The following is a 26,808-nucleotide window of genomic DNA, read 5'->3' as shown; positions in this document are numbered from 1 at the left end:
TTACCATTTCCAGAAGATTCCATGGTCAGCCACCATTTAATGTGCTTATTTATAAGATAATGCCTTGGAAGTGGTTAATACAGTAGTATTTTTCTACCACTCACATTAACATTAATGGGAGGGAGCTGGTGATGTTTAGCCTGGAGAAAAGGAGATTCAGGGGAGACCCTATTGCTCTCTACAACTGCCTGAAAGGAGTGTAGCCAGGTGGGGGTTGGCCTCTTCTCCCAGGTAACAAGTGACAGGGGAAGAGGAAATGACCTCAGGTTGCACCAGGATAGGTTTAGACTGGATATTGGGAAAAACTTCCCCACTGAAAGGGTTGTGAAGACCTGGAACAGATTGCTCAGGGAAGTTGTAGAATCACCATTCCTGAAAGTGCTCAAAAAACATGTGGATGTGGCACCTGGGACAAGGTTTAGTGTTGAGCACAGTGGTGCTGGTGACTGCTGGACTGAATGATCTTAGAGGTCTTTAGCAATCTTAATAGTTCTGTAATTATAACTTCTTACTTTGGTAGTGTATGAAACTACTACAGATCTGCCTCCAGTGAATTTCAAGAGTAACCTCAAAGCTCCTAAAGAATGAAAAGACATTATCTGACAGCCATTTTCTGTCTAAACCAAAATACACAAAGTTCTTTGATGTGGATTAGGGACCTTGAAAGAGACATTTTGGTTTCAAGAAAGAAACCCCAAATGTAGAATAATAGAAAAAGTCCTACCTCCCCATTTTCAAATGTGATTTCTCGAACTAGTGGTACACATTTATCTTGTGTCCATGCATAAATCAAATCAAAATTGGTTAGTGAGCCTAAATACACCATATCGGGAGCATTTTCCTGTTGAAAAGAAAAATACAGTAGGATGAGAAACAGTAAAAATTACATTGCTGCCTACAAAGACTACCTACTCAATATGAAATAACAATATCCATATAAATATTTAAAACAAATCTTATATCAATATTCAACCTTGTACATGCAAGATTTCTATTAAATATGTGATAAAAGTACAAATGGAAAATAAATATTACAAAGTATAATTTAAGCAGTCAACTCCATTTTATAAGACACTTTATAAATAATGGGAGATACTTTGTTTCCAAATTAGAGATGCTTCAAATAAGGGCTATTTAGATTTCTGCTTTCTACTAGGCTGCAAAATAATATCTCCAGACCTAAACTAAATGCAGATAGTGAGCTGCTTCAGTGAATGCTGATAGTTACAGATTCATCAAAACCCCCTCCTAATGTCCTACAGGACTTGAAACTGGTATTTTACATTTGCTTTGCCAAAGAGATATGAATAAATAATAATTTTCCTTTATTTGCTAGTAGTTTTAACTTGTAATTCAGTGCTAGCATCCTTTAATTTAATTACAATTTTGGTTACCATGAAGTGAAGCATGACTTTGCAAGCTGCGGCCATGATTAAGCACACCTTAATTCAGAAATGCCATATAAATTAGGTAACTTCATAAATTCTGTTGTTGGAAAAAAATAAAAATGCTTTGAAACTCCCTTCCCCCTCAGGTCTATTTGCATCTATTTCCTCTTTTGTGAGCAGCTCTTTTCATAGAGTAAATTTGAGAAAGGAGCAGAGTTTTAGATAGTATGCCTCTATAAAGCAATTCTTGCAGATTTTCTTCTGTACTGGATTTATCTTCCAGTAAAACTATGTTTATGAGAGTTTGTTAACCCGCAGTTAATTTTTTTTTTAATTAATAGATGAGCTCTTAACCCTTGTGGACTAAGGCATACCAGATGGTTAAGTAATAGTCATAAAAATACACAGTAATTGTCACTTGCTTTGAAAAACATGAAGTGTACCAGCTTCACAGATTTTAAAGAGTTCTACAGAACACACATGATGAGTTGACTGTGTTTAAAAAAAAAAAAAAATTTTAGACATGGATATTTCAAACTATAGGTTTAGGTTCTGTGCATTAACTGTTAACACATGAGACTGATCTTTTTCATTGACTCAGAAACACTAACTTCTATGACACTCTTCCTCACCCTATTTAGTGATGAAATAAAACTAAGATCTGAGATGCAGTAACATACTGAATGATCTGAATACAGACTCCATTAGTTTGTATTCACATATAATCACAACAATCAAAATAAAATACACAGTTACACTTACCCCTGGTGGCTTGTAGATTACATTGTCTCCGGTAAATCTCTCTGCTTTTGAAATAGCCCTACAACAAACCAACCAGTAAACATGTCTTGGTACAGACAAATAAAATAACTGAGATACCAAAATTAATATTTTAATTTTCTGTCCTCTTCTTACTTCTTTTTTTTTCCCCTTTACAATTTGAGAATTAAAATCCTTCATTTTTAAAGTAAACTGTAAAGTGACTCCATAGAAACTTGGCCTACCTAGATAAGAGGCATTAAGGGAGTCAGCAAGATGCAGAAGTCTGGACTAAAGGCATCAAAGTGACAAGTGATAAATGCCAGGACAATTTTGGGTAAAGACCATCAAAGAATTAAAAAAAAATCTTGAGGAAGCAAAGAGGAAAGTGGATTCTTGTTTGCATTTACTCTTCCTGTTCCACTGTTTCCACTAAGAATTTACATCTCCTCTACCCTGACAGAGAAGGGCTTTGAGGTGTTCTACAGGCACAAACAATGAGAAAATGGATGGCAAGTAAGCCCCCACTGTCCATTTTACCCTCAGGTGTGTACCTCTAAGACATACTGTTCCTCCTTGGTATTCAGCTTACTATCTCACCTTGGTAAGTTCCTCTCTTGCCTTTAGAATATGTTACCCCAAATCACAGCAAAGTGCCCTGAAAGCTGCTATTTTGTACCCCAAAATTATCATCTCTTATTCAAGCAAGTTGGAACAGCTGTGCATCCAATGGAGGAGATAGAAAAGAATGAAAAGTCAAATTATCTGAATCTCTCTCACAGCAAGATGAGCTACATCTTCCAGGGGTCTGAACAATTTAGAATGCTGAGAAAAATACAGACATCATAAGGTTTAACTCAAAGTACCTATGTTTTATTGATTTCTTTTGATCCAATTATCCTTTTCTTAGCACATACAAAAGGTGCCTTGCAGAGTTATGTTACACCACCAGTATTTGCATCAGTTTAGAGATGCATATTTTAAAATGCATTTTTGTATTCCCAACATGACTCTCCTCATAATGTGAAATGAGGCTTCCTAGTGACAATCATCACTGAGGTAAACCATTGCATCCCAAACAAGCCTTCATGGAATAAGAAAGTGAAGCCACCTGCCCAGTCATTGCTTGCTAAGCTGATGATAATCTATAATGAAATACATGCTCTAGGGTAACCCTGTGGTAGAACCCAAAATGTCCTCTTCTGTGTTCTTCCACTCCAGTAGCTGCAGCTATGACTGATTTTTTTTTTCAGATAACTCAAATGAAGTGGGGACATGATGTGAAAATTCCAAATGCCTGAAGATATACCTTTTTAAAACAACTACTAAAATGGAAACACTTCAGTTTGCATTTTGTCTTTTTCTGAAGCAGTAATGTACAAGGTGAATCTCTGGAAAGCACACAACCCCCCCCCCACCACCACCATATTTACTTGCTAATGTAAAATTAAAACAGATTTATCACTTTCGGCCATTAATTACTTGTATTTCATAATAGCCTTTTAAGATAAGAGTATTTTTGGCTTTTTTTTCCCATGAGAATGGGAATGAGAATGTTCAACATTCTCTTCAATGTTCACAAACATTAGATTCATTCCTCTCTATTTCTAAAATCTACCTCTAACAATCTCTTCATCCATATCCTCCCGCTTACAAGTCTTCTTTCAATAATCTTGTTCTGTGGTCACTTCAGATCTTAACAGAACTATAAGGACCAGTTAGTTAAGAACAGTTTTAAGTATCAAAATCATCTGCAACTAAGTACTATTAACAGAGTTTTTAAATAAGCTATTACAACTACCTAAAGCCAGAATAATTTTGGCATATTGGGACAGCTCTGCCTTGACACAAGTTAGTCAAGCAACTATGTTTCTCCTGTCAAATTGATTGTTTTATTTTAGCTTAAGAGAAATTTGAATATGACCACTCACATAACCTCCCCAAATCATGTAGCTGTTGAACTCTGTCCATAGCAAAACCAAAAGTCCTTTCCAGTGGCTGTTAGGATGCTCAGTCAAAAGAGTTCAGCTGATCAATGCCAGCTCCCCATGAAGAATTTTGCTATATATAATCTGAATAAAAAACACTGATCTGTAGACAGCATCTCCCTTGGAAGTCTTTTCACATACAATTTTTTAGGAAGCTGAAGAGCCTCAGCTACTGAGACATGAAAACATTTAGCTGCCAAGGTTGCTGTTGGGAAGGCTGCACTTTAAAACACTAACAGCTCCAGGCTACAAAGGGAATGGGTGTCTGGAGATAAGAATAATGATAAACCTGCTGTGCAATCTGTATTTACATAGGCAGGTTATCAATAATCAAACTGTGATCCATCCCACTATGTCTGCTTATTTCTTATATCTGAACAAAAAATAAAAATAAACCTCCCATAGAACCTACTTCAAGAACAGTGCCTAACAACCAAGTGGTTCTTCTCATTATAGGCAATTGACACAAACAGCAAACCAAAGATGAACAGACTCAAAAAACAGGAGAGTGAATGTTGAAAGTAGTGCTATCTTAGTAATAATTTTTAAAAGTTATTTCTGAAAAGAGTGAGAAGTTGAATCAGGGGCAAAAAATAATTTTAAATTCTAATAGCAATTCAGAGTGGCTGTGCTGAGAACAAGGATGGATGCAGCCGTCAGAAAACACTTGCGATAATGGCACTCACCAGGGATAAGACTGACAGACCTACAGAGCACAGATTTACAAGTCATGGCCAGGGCTGCTTCCACACTCATAGCAGTACCTGACTGGGGACTGAAGGAAGGGAAAGCCACATGCAACCCTGCACTTTGCAAACACTCATCCCCACCCACAAACTATTTTTAGAGACATATTGGAAGAGGCATCAGGGACTGACAACAGGTTTTGTTCGAACAGATGAAACATTTTCTACCTTGATACATCCTCTCAGTTTCTCTGCTATTCTCCACTACATCCAATTAAAAAAAAACTCCTGAAGCAATTCTGTGCAGCAAAAAATCTGGCATAAACCATGCAAATTCCTGATTTTGCAGCTCTGAGTAGACTGGAAACCACTACAGTCACGTTAATGCTCAATCACTTCAAACTGGGCAGTGCTGGCACATTAAACACTGCAGAATGAATCTAGATTTTAATATGCTACTTAAAAAGTGAATCACTCCCAATCCATTCTTCTTTCACTGAATATTTTGAAATATCCCTGTAAATTTGTACAAGGAGAAATCTGAATTCCTGTAGATTTTTCTTCTACACTTATATTGTGTAGCTCACCAATGCATTTTTCTTTCTAAGCTATTATACTGTGCAGTGACATAAAACCTGCATGAAAAAGGCCCAGACACAGAAGTTAGGTATTTTGGAACAAGGTCTGCTCCCCTAACAACAAGAGGAAATGAGTAAGCAACTACATTCTTTAGAGACAAAAGGAAAAAAAAAAAAAAATAATGCAGGTTTTTGGGATACAAATGTCTACCATTCCCTCACCCAAACTTCCTCAGGTACATTTAAACTATACTGACAAAGAACGGTAAAAAAAGAAAAAGGAAACAAAAAATAAAAGTTAAATTTCACAGCAAAAATTAAGGCTAAGAAGAGTTTTGTCCTTCTATCCCCTCAGTGTATTTATCTATTAAGGTTTAGTCTCTTCAGTTATACCACACTGAAAATAATAAAGAAGTCTATTTAATAAAATTATATAGACCTCATTAAAAGAATTTCAATAATCAAGTCATGAAATCAAGAAATTTCAACTTACCCAAAGGCAGAGAGGAACACACAATCATCATGCAAAATATTCGCTACTCTTTCAAAGGTTCTGTAATTATCAGAGTCCTTTTGCTCAAAGTACCCAACAATATTTCTTCTGCTGCGCTATAAAAACAAAGGTTGAATTAAAGCTTGCATCAAATTATCAAAAAACGTCATTACTCCCTATAGATATTAAATATAGAGATGCCATTTGTTCAACAGTTAGTAAATGCAGAAATTATTTCTTTTTTGCCTTTTCAATATTCAGAAGAATCCTTGTGAGTATTTTTTGGTGAGGAATATTAAAAGTATCTTGTCAAATACAACACCTGATTCTTAAATTTTTTAAAAGCAAGATAAATAACTTAGCAGTGGAGTGAATGCAGCTCAAAGTGACAACACTGAACTAACTTGTAATACTGCAAATGATTCAGTTTAAAAAAAAAAAAAACTATAAGGTACTGAACATTCCACAGTTCAACACTGAAAAAAAATCCAGAGAAGGAATAAAATTGAAACACTTACATCAAGAGAACTAATTTCTTCCAAATCCTGGACCTCCCGAATAGGGTTACTTTTCTGCTGCCTGATGTAATCTGCTATTGCTGTCACAGATCTCTGGCCCCTGTATTCCCTCTTCATCATCATGCCATTCCGGAAGAGTTTCAGAGTTGGGTATTTGCTTATCCTGTACCTCTGAGCTATATCAGCTAAAAAGAAATTAAGAAAATTAAAGCAAAGCCCTACAAATACAGAAATATACTGAACATGGTTTCTTATGCGTGTACTGAACATGGATTCTTATTCTTATGTGGAATCTCTGAACCAGCAGTTCTACATCTTTAAGTAACAAAAAGACAAAACAAAACCAAAAAACAAACAAACCCCAAAAACAAAAACAAAAAAAACCAAAACAAAACCCCCAACAAAAACAACCCCCCCCCAACAAAACCCACCAAAACCCTTTACACCTAAATTCCTCCCACGTACTGATCTTCATAAAGAAAAAAATTACCAAAATCTGCGTTAAGCAAAGACTCAACTTGGTCATGTATATTCATTTAGTACACTTCCTACAAACAACTAGGAAGGCAAATTTAAGAGCCTAACAAGAACATGAGAATCTTCAAAGCTTGCCAATCTCAGTTAATTAACCCACTTGAGAAAATATTAATAAAATTAATCATCTTCTATTTTTATTCAAACTTAGGATTTTCATCTCAATCGCAATGCTGGAAATATAACTTTCATGTCTAAAATGTTTGAGAATGCAAACCCTGTGCAAAGTATTTTTTGAAGACTGTGAAGGCCAGAAAACTGCTGTCACAGTTCTGAGATGTTCAGGTTTTGAACAAACACTAAATTCCAGGTTTCTAGATTAAGGCAAACACCTCTTTAGTCAACTAGTAACATCATTCACTCCAAGACAAGTCTTCATTCACATCTATACATGCAGTCCAGTCTTCTTCTAGACTTGGATCACACAGAGCTTCACAGAAAAAAAGTAACATGTATTTGCTCTTGTTCAGCACAAGAGCACTAGTGATTTTCACCTTTATCTAACAGCTCAGCTATTTATTTATTCACAAGACTTACAAATGTAAAAGAATAAAAACAAAAAAAGGCTTTACAGGAAAATCAGAAGAGCAGTACAGAAGAAAGCTAAGCAGAATAATACAGTCCAGTTTCCCACACATGTATATCCTGTGCCCCTTAACTTCAACCACTACTCAGGCATTAATGGGGTTCCTCATCACATCCCACCAGAGTTCTTAACATGCCCCTTTGTCCCTCTTCCACTTGGCTAAATCACTGGGACACAGCAAATTGCAATAGGAATTGCAGCTAGTTCCCAGGCACACGTTGATGGGGAAGCTTACACATATCACAGCAAGTGATTCATGGCACACTGAACAGGATCCAGCTGCCTTGAGTTTTTAAAGCAACCTTTGTTATGGTGTAGAAACTGGGTTTGTGCATCTCCAATATTCAGCAACTGCTTTAATCAAAGTTTTTTTAAGTACTTAATAGCTTTGAATGCTCTTCCCCCTTTTAGATGTGGCTGAAGTCCAGCAAAAAACTTGACAATTTTATGAGGAGGAACTGAAGAAATGAGTTAACCAGATATACTTTCGGTTCTTAGGAAAGCAAGAATAAAAATAAACAATAAAGACAAAGTATGTAATGTAAGATAGATTTCCATAAGCACTTTCCTTTGGCTTTTGCTTTGCTTAATTATTCCCACCTGTTCACTCCTCCCCTGGAAATAAATATAGGGAAAAAAAAACCATCACAGACCCTGTGAAAACTGTTTATCTTCTTTTACAGAGTGGGATGCAGTTTACCTATACCTCTGGACCTAAACTCAACTAAATGCTCCTCAAATATGCCCACCTTCCCCAAGCTACTTAACCATTTGAGGAGACTCATTCCAGTCACCACACTTCCCCTTCTTTTCTCTCTCAAGGAAAGACAGAGGTGGTGAATTCAGCAGACTGATCTATCCTTTGGAGACAAAGAAGTTTCATTCAGTTGACAGAGAGAGGAAGGCATGGCAAGCGTGCCCTGTACACATCTTTACTTTTCATGGACTCCTTACAAGTCACAGGGTACCCTTCAGGTGACCTGGATTAGCCCACAAAAGGAAAGCAACCAAAAGGGGTCCATGAGCACATGTGGCACAGAACTGAATGATGTGATAACAAATCCACTCTGACAAAAACGTCCCTTCTCAGTTATATATTTACCACAAAGTAGATTTGCTTACTCTTCTACTACACTTACTACACTTATTACACTTACTCTTCTTTAAAGAGAATGGAGAAGTCTGAATTCCATGCTGCCTGGACAACTCTCAGTGAAACCAACTGCTGCTAGAACAATACTAATCCTATTTGCAGCTTTAGTTACTGAAAACAGTCTCTGTGCCAGTTGCACAGCTTAGATGAGTCTGAGAACTGAAAACAAAATGTGCATAGCAAAAGAATAAGAATCAGGTCTATTCCATAAAAATGTTCTCTAACATCTCCCAAGTAAACTCCAAAGCTTCACCAACTTAACCCAGTTCCTAAAAAGCTTTGCATCACTATAAAACAGCACAGAATTCAGCCTATCAATTTTGACTAAGAGGCCTTGACTTGTTTCCTAAATATCCCAGAAGTGCATTTCTTAATGCACTAATTACAGAAAAAATTAAGGTAAAACATTTTATGTCCTCACTGAAGAGTACTTCTATTTCAAATTAATACAAATTTCTCCATGGAAGATGTCAATATATTTAACAATAATGAACATTAGATTAATAATGTTTTCTTCCCTTAAACTCTACCATGTTTTAGTTGAAGTACCTAAGAGCTGCCTGCAAGAAGGTGGCAAGTACAGCAGGGGAGGAATCACTTTCTATTTGCTTGGTAGAAGAAAAACAACATCTGCATGCCAGGCATTTGCTGCCCTTCTCCCCTGCTGACAGAAGGACCTTTGGTCTGACAGTACATGAGTTGATGCAGCCTTGACCAATGTCTGATAAGGGACAAGGAGCACAACGTGTCCGTGTCAAGATTTCACAGAAGCACACTGCGATTAACGACTCCTCCTGTTACAGACCTGCACAGTGAGAGAACACAAATCCCCACACTTTGTCTCACAACATGGACCCTTGTCCCTCATGTTATTTCCACAGCTATAGGAGGATGCGAGAGTTGAAGAATGGACATTTAGGGGTCATGAAAGTTCTCCAAGATGGAGATTGCAGTGCCTAAGGATGTGGATCTTCATTAAGGGCTGAAGTTGTGTGAAAAAATTAATGGTAATAAATGCCCACTGTCAAAGCTGAATTCAAACATTATTTCATAAGTCAGTGCCTGCATGATCTTTACAAATTACATTGAGATTCCATGAATGCTGGTATTTGAATTAATACAGAGAAATGACACTCCTACACAAGTAAGTATTTGAAAACCATCTTTTTACAAAAAATAAAATGCAAGTACATGAAAAATTGTTTGAATTAATTCAAAAGTCAAACAAAGTAAACCTTAAATGCTTCATTAGGCCCTGGCATTTGATACAGGTAGAGTTAGCATAAGCAGTGCAACTACAAAATTATATTCCTTTTAAAATTAGAAATACACAATGCAAATACATGGAATATTGTTTGAGCTCATCCACAGCTTGCATTAGTTATAGTAAATCCTAAATTAAATTAAAAAATATTTCCTGACACTCCCACTGCCCATTTTCTAATGAGAAGAGGAGGTATTTGAAACAGACAAGGGCAACCTACCTAAAAAAAAGTCTCCCAACTACAACTTTATGACTTTTTATTTTCTTCAGACATGAAGGTACCTAAAAGGAATAAACCTTGGGTCTGTATTTTGCTGAATTAATCACTAAATCACAAATCTAGTGTTTGTGCTACCAGAATAGTTTCCCATTAGTTATGATAGGAAGTTACCAACATACTTGATCGTATTCTTTTCTTCTACAAATCAGAAGCTTTGAGCACAGCAAAGACTGTTGGATTCAGATGATTCTTCTCCCCATTTTGCACGTTTACCTGTTCACATGCAACCATTTCCAAACTGCCTAGACTTTTTTCCACTATTCATTCTGCCAACTCCAACATGAATATCTCACAGTCACCCAGTTCTCTTCAGATACACTGTACTGATCGATAACTTCTCCTGAGCAAAGCTCTGTCTTACAACAGGGAAGAGACAGCAGCTCATGTTTTGAAACAAACTTTGATGTGAAACCTGACATTTACACTCATGTTTTCTAAGACAGTCTCCCACATCATCTTCTGAGCAATATCCTCTAAGAAAGCAGGATTTGTGAGCTATCATTTGTGATCCATATCTTCATCATATCTCTTGTACTGTCAGCCATTTCTCCAGAGCATCGTGTGTTCCTCCATTCAAAGAAATGCCAAAGCCCATTTTTGGGGGGGGGGGTCAGGCTTTTCTCATGGTGTGTACACACATTACCCAAGCTACAGCTTCAGGCAAGCACACAGCCAGTGACTTGTTTCCCAGAATGCTTCAGACTCCACCATTCTAGGTTAACACCACAATACACTATCCAAAGTTCAGCTAGCTGGATATCAGATTACATCACCAAGAATCTCAATTCCACTGCCACCAAGTGGAAATTAAATGTACAATGAATAAAGTGTTGAAAAACTGCACCAAAACCCACTATATTGAAGAAGGCTCCCACCCACAATGTAGCTAAGAAGGTCCTTCCCAGTGATATTTACAAGGGTCACCATTAACCCAGTACACTGTTCTAATTTGTCAGTGCCATATAATTCACACTATGACTAAACAAATATTTAGATTTTAAGGCTACAGGACTGGTTCTCAAAAAACATGTCCAGTAGGATTCGAACAATATTGCTAATTATCCTAAATGCCTACCTCATCATATAAGGCAGCACCTGAAGAATTCACATGCTGAACAGAGGACTATAACAGCCTGAAAAGTTATCTGAAAGAAAATCAAAGTTTCAAAACTCAAACCTGTAAAAATAACTTCTGAAAATACTCAGTGTCCCGTTTTCTAGAGGAGAGGAGGGTGGTCTCTTCATCTTGTCTGAGGAAGAGCTAGCACAAACCCAAGCTACTGCATTTCCTAACTTTGGTGTTACATAATGGTTGTAAGAGTTGCACAGCTACATACAGAGAGAGCTTGAATTTTCTGGGTCTAACACTAATCTTTATTTTGTGTGTCAAATCATCTTAAGTCTTCCTTACCCTTCTGCAGTATCTTCCATCTCAAAGATAACAAATTCTTTCAGCTGTATATTTGAAGCTGGAATGACCAAATGAGTATTCTGCTAGCTCACTTGAGATCAGTCAACATCTTTTGAAGTCCCTCAGGCTACCCACCAGGGCACACTATAGATGAAAAATGAAATATGTCTTTGATAGGTACCTTTTACTTTCAAAATACATCATAAATTCTCCCCAGTTAAACTACTGCTCTTGTGACACTTGCAAGAAATTGTAAGCCCTGGCAGAAAACTCAGAAGAAGCAGAATTAGAAAGGAACTTGGGAAAGCATCTAAACTAGGCATCTACTCCAATGATTGTGATACTGGTGACTTGCATGATGGACCAAAACAGGTAGAAGGAAAGCAATCAATATCCTGTATCAAACTCAGGTAACAGCAAATTTAAACCACCTTCTGCTGCAAAGGAGCATTCACAACACCCATGCCTGCTCTGAGCAAGGCCTCATCAGCAGGCATCCCATAATCTTCTTTGACAGACTAATAAAATCACTCTCCTAAGGAGTGCCATCAACAACCTCTCCAAATCTCTTAAACTTTTAATTTTACCCAAAGATAAATCTCTCAGACTGATTTTTTTCCCAAGCAAAGTGACAAGAATGCAATGAAATCCTCATGCTTGTTTAGAGTTTCATTTAGAGTTCCTTTATGCACTTCCAAATTTGTAATCATTGAATTCTTTTGCTTACCAAAGGCGCAGTAGCAACACAATCTCATCTCTGCAGACTAATATTAGCAACATGAGCACACATTGCAGAAACAGCCAGTCACAGTGAGCAGCAGCTCACAAAACTGAGGGAAAATACCACTCCCAGACACATTTGGAATGGAAGAACAGTTCCCTAAACAGTCTGTCCAGCAAAGCATCTCCTTACAGACCCTCCGTGAGAAACTGATTTATGTTTGGAGGCACAATGATATATTCAAACTAGCTACTATTTTTTATTTAACTCATAAACCAAAGGAAAACATGGTGCAGTAGAATCAAACCTCCAATATATATACTCCAATTGACAAGAATTTTGTACCACAGCTCCTAATGTTGAACTTAAAGAAACTCTCCAAAATATAAACTCTTCCCCTAAAGAAACGTAAGTTCTAGATTGCAACATCCAATCACAGAGAAGAGAAATACAGGAAATCTATTGTACCAAGTAAGTTTCCAACACTGCTGCTTAACACAAATGATTAAAAACATCCTGAAACAAGCAAGAAAAAAAAATCACCCAAAAAAACACAAACAAAAAACTGCAAACCACAAAACAAAACCTTCCTAATAATGTCTGTGCAGTAAGATCTTCTGTAGTTTTTTATGGAAGATCACTTTTACTAGGTATTATACTTGGATGAGAGGTGTCTAATATTTAAGATAGCTGAATTACTAAACTGAACATACCAAAAGCATCAAATATTAACAAGACATAATGTAGCACAACTCAGATATTTTTAAGTTATAAAAGGATGTGGTCTTGCAAAAGCAAAGAGTACCTGCTTTAATTACCTGCTCCAGATTTACCTTTAGTGCATGTTGCACACCAGCTTAAACACAGCCTGGTGACTTTGCCTACACATTTCAGGTATAATTATCTTCCACAATATTACAAACTAGTGTAAAATATAACACATACAGAGGCCTAATATAGTGTTAATATGTATATTTTGTATTTTATCACATAAAGGACTACCACTTTCCAGAAAAACATCTTTATATTGGCTATAAGAGCAGACAGAATGATGGTTTTGTCATTAGGCATCAAACATTTGGCAGGACATCAATAATTCTCTTTAATTTGCTTTACCCTCAGAAGCTGGTGTGAGCTGTTGGGCCCTGCAGTGTGCTTCAATAATAGTGCATTAAACAGAAAGTATCTATGCCTGAGTAACCATTCTGAAAGCTGTTTTTGAGTGGCCAGAAATCAGCTATTTGGATTCCCTGCAGAGTCTTGGCCTCAAAAAGAACCAAATCATTTGTAATGCAAATAATCCACCATCTCTAGAACACCATTCTAATAGCAAATTACTAGTGGTATGAAATCTACAGGCATAACAAACCACCAAAATATTGACATAAAACCACTAGTGTTGCTAAAATATGTAAACACTGCAAAAATATAAAGCTTGAGTAAAAAAATCCCAAACCACTAACAATCTTGACACCAGCATTCAGCAAAATACTACGCAGGCCCAACATTGATAATACAGTAATATCTGCTTTCTTACTAAAAGGCTGCTATTGCACATGGTAAAATCCAAGTTAAAAAACCTAAAACTTTAGGACATGCCCAATAATTGTGTGCCATAAAATGTACCATTGTTTAAAACCCAGCAAATAAATACTAGAAACTAGGAATGACATGCACAGCTCTGTTATTTCAATTCAAAAAGGCAATGTAAATTGCCTGGCATTAAAGGATTTTATTTTTAATTCTCACATTTTACATCTTCTGCAATAGCAGTCATGCTCATCAACTTAAATTAAGGACAAAAATAGTAAATACAGAGAACTAATGGTATTCCAGAAATATAAAGAAAAACCAAAACTCCTGGCTTCCTCCTACTACTTAGCCCACTATAAGTCCTCCCAGGAGGCATGACAATCTCTCATGTAGCATCTCCTCCTCTTAGCTCTGTGTAACAAGTGCCAATTACCTTAATTCAAAGAGCATATGAGACGATGAAGCAACAAACTTTTGAAGCATGTCAAACACTTGGTGGGGGACAAAAAAATGTTTTCTTAACTATAACTGCTAAGACAAGAACATCTCATAGCTAAACACTGGCCATCCAGCAGCCCAGACTCTCTGAGTTATTCAAGCAACTGAAGCTACAGCAACCAAAGCAAGGTCTGCAGCAGTTTATTTAAACCTCAACAATAAAACACAACAACATAGGCTGATTTTACTATGATCTTTAGTGGGTACTTTATAGATTTGCTGTTGTTACCTTGATATGAAAAGATGAGCCAATTTCCAGTGATGCTTGTCCTTACAAATTACCAGTTTTGTAAAGTCCAAATAGTATAATCAGTATTGATTAAACTGAATTTCTCTGTTAATACTCTTTGGGAATCACAAGCCACTGTAAAGAAATTATTCCTAGAAATGCTGTTCTCCAAGAAGCATAAAATAACACAGCTGATTCAACAGTATAATAAAAATCCTTCTACTATTCATTTGCCTTTCAATGTACAGCAGATGTTCCTCACATTTTACTTATTAAGGGATTTAAAAGGATCTTTAGGAATTAGTACCAGCACAAACTAAGATTTTGCATATCATTTTCATGTACTTCTGGGCATGGGGAAAACCCAGCCCAAATAGGCAACTGTTTGCTGGCATGTGTAACAATAGCAGAGCAAAGCTCTGATCCCTGCCTGGTCATGTGAAAGGAAACTTACAGCCCCCATCATGACTCCAAGGTGGAAGGAAGGTGTGATCAGAACATGTTCTTTATGCTAACAGTGGTAGGTTACCCCTTCCTCTTCTTGGTTGTGAAGACCTGCATCATTTGTTGCTCTAGTGCTTCTCAACGAGCAAATTCAAGTTATAATCACAGCCCTTTTTTCCTCATTAAATGATGAGATAGGCTGAACTGGTTTAAAAAAAGGATGTTGAGGGATGCAATGAGAAAGAAATATTGGAAATTGCCCTGACAAATTTGGAAGAAGAGGTTTGCTGATGTAATAAAAGCAACCCTGGCCTAAATGATGGGCCAGCTACAGCTACACTTTGCATGGCTATTGAGCATATTTTTCAATACAATTACTAACTTGGTAGCAAGACAGCACAGAAAAACCTAAATCAGGATTTACTTACAATGCTGATCACAGTCTACTCTAGCAAACACCACTTGGTTCTTATCAGGATATTCTTCTTTGATTACATTAGAAGCTTCCTCAAAAATAGGATGCAGCATTTGGCTGAAGCGGCACCTGTAAATAGAACACAAAATTGTGACTTCAAAATATCACTTTGAAATATTTCAGTTGATGACTACTGGAACATTTCAATCTTTGAAGGAAAAAGAAAAAAAAGAAAACAAAGAAAAGCCACTGGAAAAAAATCACATCTACCTGTAATCATCCCAGTAACTGACTGGATAAAAATCAGTTCAACAATAACTTGAATGAATCAGGTGCAGAAAAAAAAAGTAATTCTGAAAGAATATATAGTTCAAGATATGCTCCCCTCCTTTATCTCCCTAGGAAACACCATTAATCAATTATAAGCCTTTAGGAAATATATTCTATTCAGAAAGTATGTTGTTAATTTTTTTCTACCTGAATTACCCCATGGAAAGTGATTTTAAAAATGTAGTAGAAGTTGTTCCTTAGATTGTTGAGATTGAAATATTCACCAACACCTTCAAGAAATATCACAGGTAATTTTCTATGGGTCAACAATACAAGTTATAAGTATTACGTATTATATTATTGCTCAGGTTTGGCAGAATTTGAGCAGACTACCTTTACAGCAGAAGAACAAAGAGAACCCTAAGGGTTCCTTCTTCCAGTAATGTCAGATTTTGATGCAAATTCTCTCTTTTTGCCCACGGAAAAGGTGGTAGGATTGTAAAGATGCTTCAGTGGCTTTAGGGAGTTTAGGGTAACAGTAGTGCACAAGCCTATTACCAATATGTCAATAAAATTATTTTATATTCTGTCCTTGCAGGCATATGGCAGATTTTTAAATTGGAGATGCAAAATGGCAGTGTACAAATTGTGAGAATGAGACTTCAAGGAGTAGATTTGCAATAAACCAGCCTGCACTGAAACCCACCTTAAACATAACAGTGACAGCCTGGGGATGCAGTTATGTCTGCAACATCAAACATGTAAGTGAAGAGCAAGTCTTGCTCTCAAAATGCCAAGAGAGCTGAAGTCCACCTTCTGAAAAAACCTGACTCTGGGCATCCCAGCTGCATGCTACACATTTATGCAGCATGTATATGTTACCATGTATATGCTACAATGGCTTCTTGTCCCCCATTCTTCTCCACCCTAAAAACAGAGAAGTTCCATGACCAAAACTGATCTCTTCTCACTCATAAGTCAGGTTACATCACAGACTGGCAATGTGCTATGTTGAGGGATTATTGCTGTATGCCTAAAAGGAATCATCATAATTAAGGCAACAATGTTTTAAAACTATAACCTATTATAATGTGAATCAAGCAAGCATAGACAGAAGGAGAAGCAATTGGGACATAAACCCAGGAAAGAATTGGTTCGAAAGCAAGACACTACTGTATTTTTGATTAGAAAACTATAGTCAAACATGACAGTTTTCAAAAGACAGAAGCTTAAATATAAAAAAAATCCAACTTGAATAACTTACCAATCAGCATAAAAATTAACTAAAGCAACATCTGCATTGTCTGAGAAGAAAGAAAAAGAAAAAGCCCAATGTCACATTGTGAGGCAAACTTCTCAGTTCTTTTATTCGAGATTATAAAAGTATGTGCAAAAAAGCTACAAAAGCAAATATTTCTAGATGATTCAGCATAAAGCTTAGTCTGATTGCTAGAAAACTGCTAAGTCTCATCTGAAATATAATCTATAACAAATGGGAAAAAGATGAAAGAGGCCTTCAGTCAAGTGTTCTATTGAATTTATTGACATATAAGACAAAAAAATGTAAATACTTAAGGCATTAAGACACACAAAGTAATTAAGTGACACATGCAGCAAAAATTATTTCTGGATTTGAAATTAAGGCACTCATATCCAGAAATTGAACTCTAGTAGCTCTTAAGCACTAGCTCTATTATTTTAAGTGTTAAAATTAGTTAAAAGCTGAAATCCCAACTATTTGGGGTAGAAGACTGATGAACGGGCAACCCGTCTGTGCAACTTGCTCTGGTTTGTCCTTACTTGTCTTATTTAATCTGGATACCATGGCAAAAGGTAGCAAAGAAATTTTCAGTCCCCAAAACCAGAAAAATGCTACGGAACACTAAAAAAATGCAGTACTACAGGGATACATATAATGAAGTAATTGAATAATGTTCTTACGCATTCTTTTTCACATATTTAAAAAAAAAAAATCAAAAAAAGGATAAATTTCCAGCCCAAAAATTAAGTATTATCTTTATAGAATATAATAAGTAACCATTCTTTAAATTAATTTTTAGTAGTAGTACTGACCTAGACACTGAAAAAAAAAAATGAAATACATACTCAAACTACAGAATATCAGCCACAGCTTTATAAAGCAGAAATGCTCACAAAGCAGAAAACTGACAAAGCTATAGAGCAGTTACATGTGAAGATAAGGATGCTGAAAGCCTGGAAAAGACAACACGCTGATAAAGACAGCTCTTGAGTAGGCTGGAGAACACCACAGTTTGATTACAATTATGGTGTTAAGATTTTCATTATCAGCAAGGGATGCCAGTGGTGAATAGGTAAATAACAAGCACTGAAAAGCTTAGGGTTTAAAGTATTTCTTGAAAGTAATGGGATGAATTTCAGAAGCACTTACACTTAGCATATATTCCCTTTTGTGAATTACATTGTATAAAATAATTGTATATTTTCCCCTGTAGAAAAGGTATTTACAAACAGCTGTCATATCACAAAGCAATCTCATATCATAAGGCAGATTCTAGTCCAGACCTTATTAAAGATTTTCACCCTGGATATATTTGAAACAATGTCATAACTTTTTCCAGCAAAGACAACCAGATACAGGCAAATTGCATACTTCTCAGAGGGAAAGGTTTCAGACAAGAAACACGTATCTGTTTAATTTACAGATTTCCATTCTATGAGCCACCAGAATCAGGACAGTGCTTAACTTGAGAAAAGGCAGAGCTGAACAAGCAAGATACTTAAGGCCCATAACCATGGGTTTCACTTGCTGCTATTTTTTGGGGAGAAACTTAAAATGCCCTCCAGACTACTTTTGGTTACGCAATCAAGCATTCCCTTCTGCAAACAAGGTAACAGTTATTTTCTTAAGACACTTCAAATTCTCAGTGCAATACATTAGTTCAGACAGCTAATTTCGACCACAGGCATTTAATATTTCTAAGCTGATTGCAATTCATATATTCAAAGCTAGGGTATGAATATTCATTTAATACCACTGCAATATTCACACAGATAAGTAACTGCAGACATACAAGGAAAAAAATTATTCAAAGTACTCACTTAAAATGTCATCTATATTTCCACTATCTAGACTTGTTATTTCACTTCTTGCTGGATTAAAAAGCCAAGACACCTAAAAAGAGAAAGCAAATCAGTAAGGTATGTTTCAGCAGTAAAGTAGTAACTGATGTGTGATTTTTAAGTGTTGCAGTTCAAAAGCTGGAGAAGAACAGTAAAAGAGCTGTAATTCAGTCAATGCATTTCAGATGACTGCAGTACTACAAATATACAAATAAAGTACCAATATAACATACTTACACATTTAAATAAAAATTAGTTTTTTTAATACAATTCTCTATTATGTAGCCAGAAATGTTACAGGTAAATTTGCAACTTTAAGGCAACTTATATTCGTAACTTCACTCTGAAAAAAGCAATGAAACCCCATTTCAGCAGCCTCACACAGGTGGGCATGTAGATTTTACTGGAGACAAGTAATTCCTTCTGTCACTTCTAGGACTTGTCTGACAAAAAAGTTTCCCAATAAGTAAAGCCTCAACTACCTGCATTTTTATTGCTGTTTTAGGAAACAATTTTAATACATCTAATTCAACTAGCTACAGTCTTTTATCTCCTTCTGTATTTCCACTTGACACTACTTCAGGCTCAGCATGCAACAGGCTTATCAGACCACAAAAACCATGTCACCACATCAGCCAAATTGTTCAATTACAAAGCAACATTTATATTACTCTTAATGCAACTCTTATAGCAATACACAATTTTATGGATGGACACTCTCATTTTCAGTGCAACTGGCCCAGATTTTTTTTTTCTAAAATGCAGTTGAAGAAATAGGAGGTAGAGTTCTATCCCATGTGAGAGGCATCAATGAATTACAATTTATTTTTGCTTTGAGAGAGACAAGCATGCAAATGTTTGAGTAGGATAATATAGATTCTTGTCTGGGACATGAATGTTTCCATCCTGAGTAAGCCAGTCAGAAAGTCATCACTTCTCTAAGTACAGTCAGGGCTTGGACCAGACGCCCTGCTGTGATGCCTTCATGGTTTCAATTGATGTATGGTTCCTCAGCTGACAAAGGTAACAGCAAAGGAAAAGGAAGGTTTTTGGAAGAGAATGGAGAGGAACGCACAGACCAAGGAGTTGGGCAGAGACCAGAGATTCACAGAGACACCCTGCACTGAGATGTGGCAGCACTCAACATACATGCTATCGATATTCCCAGAGACTTATTTACCCCTTGAGGTGCCAAGAATATTTGCCTATGGCTCAAGAGGCACCAAGGAAAAACACAGCTAAAAGCATAAAGACCATCCAAATAAAACCACAGAGAGCAGCTGTATAGCAGGAACCATTGATGTAAGGTTCTCTGCATTTATGGAAGAGCTTGAGACCTACCCTGAACCTATAGTAGGACCATGACTACAAAGGACAAACCTCCAGGATATACCTGCCTTTGACACTGTTTACAATTTATGAAAAAATGTCACACACCAAATTTTGTAACATTTATAACAAGTGTATATGAAATATTTGATTGAAAAAAAATCACCAAACTGGATCCCTGCTTTCCTTAAGATCAGCTTCAAAAATGGTAGGAAACTTCTGCAGTGAGAGACTGTTAACAGCTCTAAAACTATCACTGTAAATCGCACACAGGTGAGATTTGCAGCAATCAATAATTTTCAATTCTTTCTGATTCGTGGATCACTAATCAGAAAGATTACTAATGTGGATCACTAATCACTTCCCAGTGAAGATAGTGATCCTTCTGCATTTCCTATATGGAGGCCCTTGGGTAGCATAGAACTCTATCTTGCACTACAGGCTGAAAACACACCAGCTGTTGGAATACAAAATGCGTACCAGTGCTCCTCTCTTGGTAGTTGAATAAGATACCATTCTTAAATGCAAACATAAGATTTGTGGTGGAGTTTGCACACTCTTCCTGTGGCACTTCAACTGCTTGAGACAAGTGTCTAAACTGTGGCTCTAAGATGACTGTAGAGAAACAAACTGAGCTGTGAGGTCCAGAGATTAAACAGGCAGTGTAACAACACAATATGCCAAAAATCTGATTAAGCAAGCTATGCAATACACAAGTTCCAGAAGGCCAGTGCTCAGGAAATTCCTCTGAAGATGCTGGCATTGCTGACTAGTGAGCAGCAAGAAGGTAGGACTCTGCCTTTGGAGTGAGAAGCTACCTGTATGGACCCAGATCCACACCAGCCATATTATACCCAGACAACTAACAACTGATGGTGACCATTAGCGCAGACACCTCCCCAACACCCCTTGCGTAGTGCATGGGATGACAGCTTCCATGGTGTTGCTGGGGGGAGGTTCTGGTACTAGAAGTTATGTTTGTAGTGAGTAATGGGTCAGGTCAGGTCAGCATGTGCTAGCACAGGTTCATTTGTATGCACGTGCTGCTTTGTTGTAAATGTTAGGTTTGACCTAACTTGAGTACAATTGAAGCAGTAGCTACAATTAACAATAACAGCTGAAATATTGCTCTAGACAATAATGGATAGGGTATTTCAACAATAATTTTCTTGGCCATCATCTGATCCTACTGAAGGTGACTTTGCAAATTCAATGTTCTAAGGCTTTAGCTGCCTTGCAAGGTCTCAAGAACCTCTGATCACCCTGAAGACCACAGAGTTACTTAACCTGCTTGTAATCTTGGACAAGGTTTGTTTACAGAGAAAATCCACATAAGCCTCTAGAAATCAAGAACTTTTCAGTTGCTGTACACAAGCTCTGCATCACCATTCACACTTGAAAAGAATTTCCACTGTAGGTCTTGGTGTAACTATTTTCACAGGAGCTCAGCAGTAGCACTTCATATTGTCTAAACAAACCAAATGGTTAAGATAACAATTTCTTAAACCCTCCTGGCTTTTTCTAGTATAACTTTCCAGCAGCAAGACAAATCTTATCTAATAGGATAAGTTGCACATAAATTAAACATAACATAGATAAGCGTATTATTTGCAGTCAAGAAATAGGCTCTGTTACTTAGCAGATATACTTCAATGGATCAGGAACTGTAGTCCTATTTGTAGATTGCCACAATACACTTAAAACACATTTAACTTGCAATGCAAATATTTAAGTGCTCCATGAAAGCACAGGACTTACTAACCAATGAGATCCTCTTCTAGACTGTGCTATGTGCAGAAAAGAGGAATTAAAACTAATACTTCTTTATAGCACAAATAAGTTTTGTGATTGCTTTCTTAACTCTTACTGTGGAAATGTGGTGCAAGCTGCATGTACTAAGACATTAACACCAAAACAAATATTCCAAACATCTTCATGTACTGAAGGTGAACAACGAATTAACCATATACCATATTGTCCCTTTGTATTACAGTAGTGGAAAGACACCAAGACTAAGAAAAGTTGCACAAAATCTGAGATAATTGAAATACTTTTCCCACTAGAAGTATGAAAATTTCTGTTTTGTTAAATATATTCATAATCACGTTCTCAAACATTTTATACTCACTAAATAATTGTGGGTGCCAAACTTTTAATAATAAGTAGACAGACTCATGGAAAAAAAAGCATTCCTTGAAGAAATGTCAATAAATATGCACAACACACTCAGGCTGAAGCTTTCATTAAGGTATAATGCCTGTAAGGAAGAAAACTACTCCTTTTGACCCAGTAATCTTGCTGTCCCATGGGATGCAAGAGGGTTTATGATATTACTAGTATTAATATTTATCATAAAGGAATATAAATTTGTATTTGAATTTCTAAGAAGCTACACTGTTTTGAGAATATTTTCTGACCTTTTTTGAGGTCTGTGCTTCATACCCATGAGCAGAAAACAAGATATTTTTTGAGGAAATAATTTCTGAATATCAGTTACATACTTTATAATAGGAATTGAACATAAGTTCTGAAAAACATGCTGGCTAAGAAATTTTTCACTTTTAAATGCAAACCTTACATTCCGCTGCTCATAGCAGGACATATGGATGATGGTTCATATTTGTAACTGAAGTAAAAAAAATAAATTTCAAACTGGCATTACAAGATAGTTACAAACTCACTGAAGAAAGCATCTTGAAAAAATAATTCAAAAGGAAAATTGGTTACTTAAGTGTACCTGAAAATAACTCAACTTTCTGCACTTACACTGGATAAAATTAAGTATTTTTATATTTCTATTTTTTAAATATTCAAACTGAAAATCTGAAGGTAAAATTAAGTAGCTACAAAATAAAAAGATTTTTAAAAATAGAGTAGAATATAATACATTAAATACTTGAGTGAAGCTGCTCAAGTTAGATTAGGATGTTTATAATCTACTCACAACCATTTGACACTACAGAAAAATGACAAAACAAATGTAGACTGAAACAAGCAAATGCAGAAAGCTTTATGCACTTACAGAATACATTGCTGGGGGGAAAAAAATCAGGAACTGAACAATGTGTTCAGAAAGATAAAATTTAGGTCATATGGGGGGAGGGAAGAAGAGGTGATGACATACACTTATATTCTTCTGGTCCTCAAAAATACTGTCAAATAAAGCAGGAACATCATGGCTCAGGTTCCTGGGAGTTTCTGAAGATAAGAGTGGTCATGCTTTTACTGGGAAGTTTAATTAGTACAGAAATGTTAGTGTTTCTGATCAAGATTTGGTCCTCACTTGAAGTTAGCCAACAGCTTAGGGAGCCCGTACCAGTCACTTCTGAGGAGTAACTATGAATTAGCTGAGATTTATTCTGATTGTTTCCAATGAAAGACCTCAAAGCACTGCTGGAAAGTCACTATGATCCTCCCAAACACACCATGTGATGCCACACAAGCAACCTTACGCAAAACAAAACGCCTGGACAGAACCTATTCAACTCATACCCAACACTGAACCTCTGCCAGGTTTCACACCGCTTTCCCAAAGAGGAAATACAAGCACATCCAGTTTCAACTCACCTTCTGCTGACAGTATTGCTGTTCAATTGCCATTCTACATATCCAATTAATAAAGCCTGCTGATTACTCAAGAGATTTAGATCAACCTTTTATCAACATTTTACCAGCACCAGTGTTGTTAGTTCTTTAATTCCTAACTGGAGAGACAGACCTATAGTTTAATGGTATTTCTTTTTCAAGTGTTATTATACTTTACATGCCACTTTCTTGTAGAAGATTTTAAATGTGCATAACCTTAAAATTGAAAGAAAAGGAAAAAAGAACCCAGGTCTGTTGCATTCTAGTTCTTTGCGCCTTTATTTTTTAATATACATAATGAAGCAGAGGCCCTCATTTCCAAAGCAAACTATCTGTAGAATACAGAAAATGTATTCATGGAGCATTATGATTTCTAATTAGTACTACACCTGCAAAGCAATCAACAAGAATAGCCTTCATTTTCACTTGCTAAACTTTTCATTTACCTTTTCCTCCTGCTGGGAAATCCTAAAGGCATACAACTAAACCATCGTTCTCCTCTAACACAAAATCATTTTACATTTGGCATCCAGTTCTAGCCCACACCTAATCCAGACTGGCATGCTGAAGTAACTACCTGAAGTCCAAGCCCCCCCAGGACCCTGCTGCTGACTGTCAGTCCCTGAGTACCTCTTTTTTTTATGCATGCTGCTGATCTGCTGCTGCTCTGAGGTCTGCATTAAACTCCTGGACAACAGAAAGCAGACGGGTTTACAGACTGCTGTAGGATGATACAAATTGAAAGCAATCCCAGAAGACAGCAATGCCAAAGCTGGCTAGACATTGTAAGAGCCCCTGAATTTTGGCTTCAGAACCATCAATCAGGAACATCTTGCTGGCAGCATTCCCAGAAGCCCCATAATGAACCACAAAGTTCAGAGCAGAGAGAGGTAACAGTAAATAGAGAATGCTGAGGGAAAAAAGAAATTAGTATTATTCACCCTCTCAGTGAGAACAGTTCAACTCTTACTTGTCACCACTTGATTTCAGACTGTGCCCAAATATTTTCATCACTTAGACTGACTGCTGCCATCCCTGATGAATATGCAGGGTTTTTATTGGTAATGTAATCTGCTTAGTTTTTATTGGTAATGTAATCTTGATAAGACTATGAGACAAAGATCTATTAGTCCAAAACATTAACTAATGATCCTTTCTCAATTACATTCAAGTTTTTAGAGCAATTTTAAATGGGTAATAAGAAATAATTTTCTTATAATTTTTCATTTAAGAATCATATCTTAAATTTAGTCAGAAAAATTTTAAATGCTTAAAATAAGCTACTTAAAACAGATTTAAAGATTGCAGTTACTAGTGTTCAGGAAAACAGAGAAAAAAATCTTACTAAACAGAAATATGGATAATATATAATTAGAAAAGTAAACTTCCTTCTTCAGCCTTGATAGACAGTTCACTTTTACACTGTTTTAGCCAAACAGTGCTGTAACTGCACTAAGCTAACAGCAGAGTAGAGACCACCATATGAAAAAGGAGTCACACAATTTTTTGTCTTCCACATATCTTGTTATCTGCTCTGATTTTAATTGTGTGGAAGGAATATTTGGAGTAGCTGCATATCTTAGTAATACAGAAAAACTTATTTTCAAATGAAAATACTAGAAACAGAGAAATTCACAACGCTATCTTTGAAAATCCAAATTATATTGATTTGACATGCCAAATTAGGAAAAAGAACTTGCAGCTAAAGGTTCCTAAAACTGAACTTAACACACAAGCAAAGGAGTTTAAGGATTGTCCTGTTTGACTGGGAATGGTTCACAGCTGCAGAGATCTCTCAATGGCCTGATAGCACAGCACCAAGGATTTCCAGAAAAATGGATAAGTTAACGTCTCAACAGTTTGTGAACTATCATTAGAAGACACAAGATGTTCATTCAAAAAGTCCATTGCAGAGATATTAATTAAACATCATAACCACAACATGCAGTCCAACGCATTGCATTTCCTTCCACAAAGCTATTAGTAGCAGAACCGTGCACCCAAACACACTTCTAAAGCTTAAGTCTCTGGGCACAAACCTATGGATCGTGGTCTTTTATAGTAATGTTTAAGCAAGGACTCAAAAAAATGACACGAGGCATGTCTAAAAAAATGTCACAGAGATAAGACCTGTAATTTATTTCCAGTTGAATTATTTGCAACTTTCAGTTATTTCTCTTGGCCTTTAAGGAAAAGAGTAATCTCCAGTCAGGGTTGTGATCCATTGCTTTTCTTGCATCCACATAGAGAGAAACCAGTACATACACCTTCAAAAGATGTAAACAGATGTCTGAACATCTGTATTAATTTGTGAATAATGTTCAGAGTGCTCCACATCTCTACAACTAGGAATCTACCTTAAAGCCTATTTCGCAGATTTAAAGCTATGAATTCAGCTCCCCAGGAAACTACTGAAAACTCAGAATTTTTAGATATTTTATTTACCAAGCTGCTTCTCTTAAACAAGTAGCTAGAATTCCCCTGAAAAAGAAAGGTCACATTTGTGCAGCCTTTTAGGGAAAATCACCTCATGTTCTGATAACTCTTTCTTTTCCATTTTGCCAACTGCTCTGATTATTTGGCAACAACACAAGGATACACTTTCAAGCAGGAGTAACACACATAATATACAAATGCAATCTCCAAAATGATTAGCACAAATTAAGCAGCTGTTGCTGTGTATGAAAGCCAGCACCCTTAACGTCCTCAACTTGTTAAAGCATGATCCAGCAATACAAAATAAAGGGCAGACTGGCCTTGTCAAGACTTTGGTATGGCTGGCAGAGCAGAATAGTTTGCTGTCCCTTTTCACTAAGTCAAGGAAAAAGGCCCTGTTCTATTTTGGCCACTGCAATTAAACGTAAAACCCACTACCAAAAAAATTTGTTGTAGACAGTTTAAATCTTGGACACTGTGTACTTTTAACTCCATTCCTCATTACAGAAAGCAACATACTACCCTGTTATTCACTACAATCTACAGGCTTTCCTGTGCTCTTTATTGTACTTTTTACACAAGGCTAAGAAATTAGCTTTTTTTTTTTT

The 26,808-nt window shown here is 36.5% G+C and overlaps 1 protein-coding gene across 1 annotated transcript in view; it reads right to left on the bottom strand.

Annotated features, from left to right (window-relative positions):
• The window catches only part of ERP44 (endoplasmic reticulum protein 44), a 47,493-nt gene that overhangs the window by 9,305 nt on the left and 11,380 nt on the right, over positions 1-26,808 (bottom strand). The window contains exons 2-8 of the mRNA XM_053970164.1: positions 18,830-18,902; positions 17,013-17,052; positions 15,492-15,607; positions 6,411-6,595; positions 5,893-6,008; positions 2,151-2,208; positions 725-841 (exon numbers count right to left, since the gene is read on the bottom strand). Coding sequence (XP_053826139.1) covers positions 725-841; positions 2,151-2,208; positions 5,893-6,008; positions 6,411-6,595; positions 15,492-15,607; positions 17,013-17,052; positions 18,830-18,902 — 705 coding nt within the window. The remainder of the gene's footprint in view (positions 1-724; positions 842-2,150; positions 2,209-5,892; positions 6,009-6,410; positions 6,596-15,491; positions 15,608-17,012; positions 17,053-18,829; positions 18,903-26,808) is intronic.

Source organism: Vidua macroura, chromosome 1 (assembly GCF_024509145.1).
Source record: "Vidua macroura isolate BioBank_ID:100142 chromosome 1, ASM2450914v1, whole genome shotgun sequence".
NCBI classification, from domain to species: Eukaryota; Metazoa; Chordata; class Aves; order Passeriformes; family Viduidae; genus Vidua; species Vidua macroura.
The sequence above is the reverse complement of the archived record's forward strand: the minus strand, read 5'-3'. Positions and strand labels throughout refer to the sequence as shown.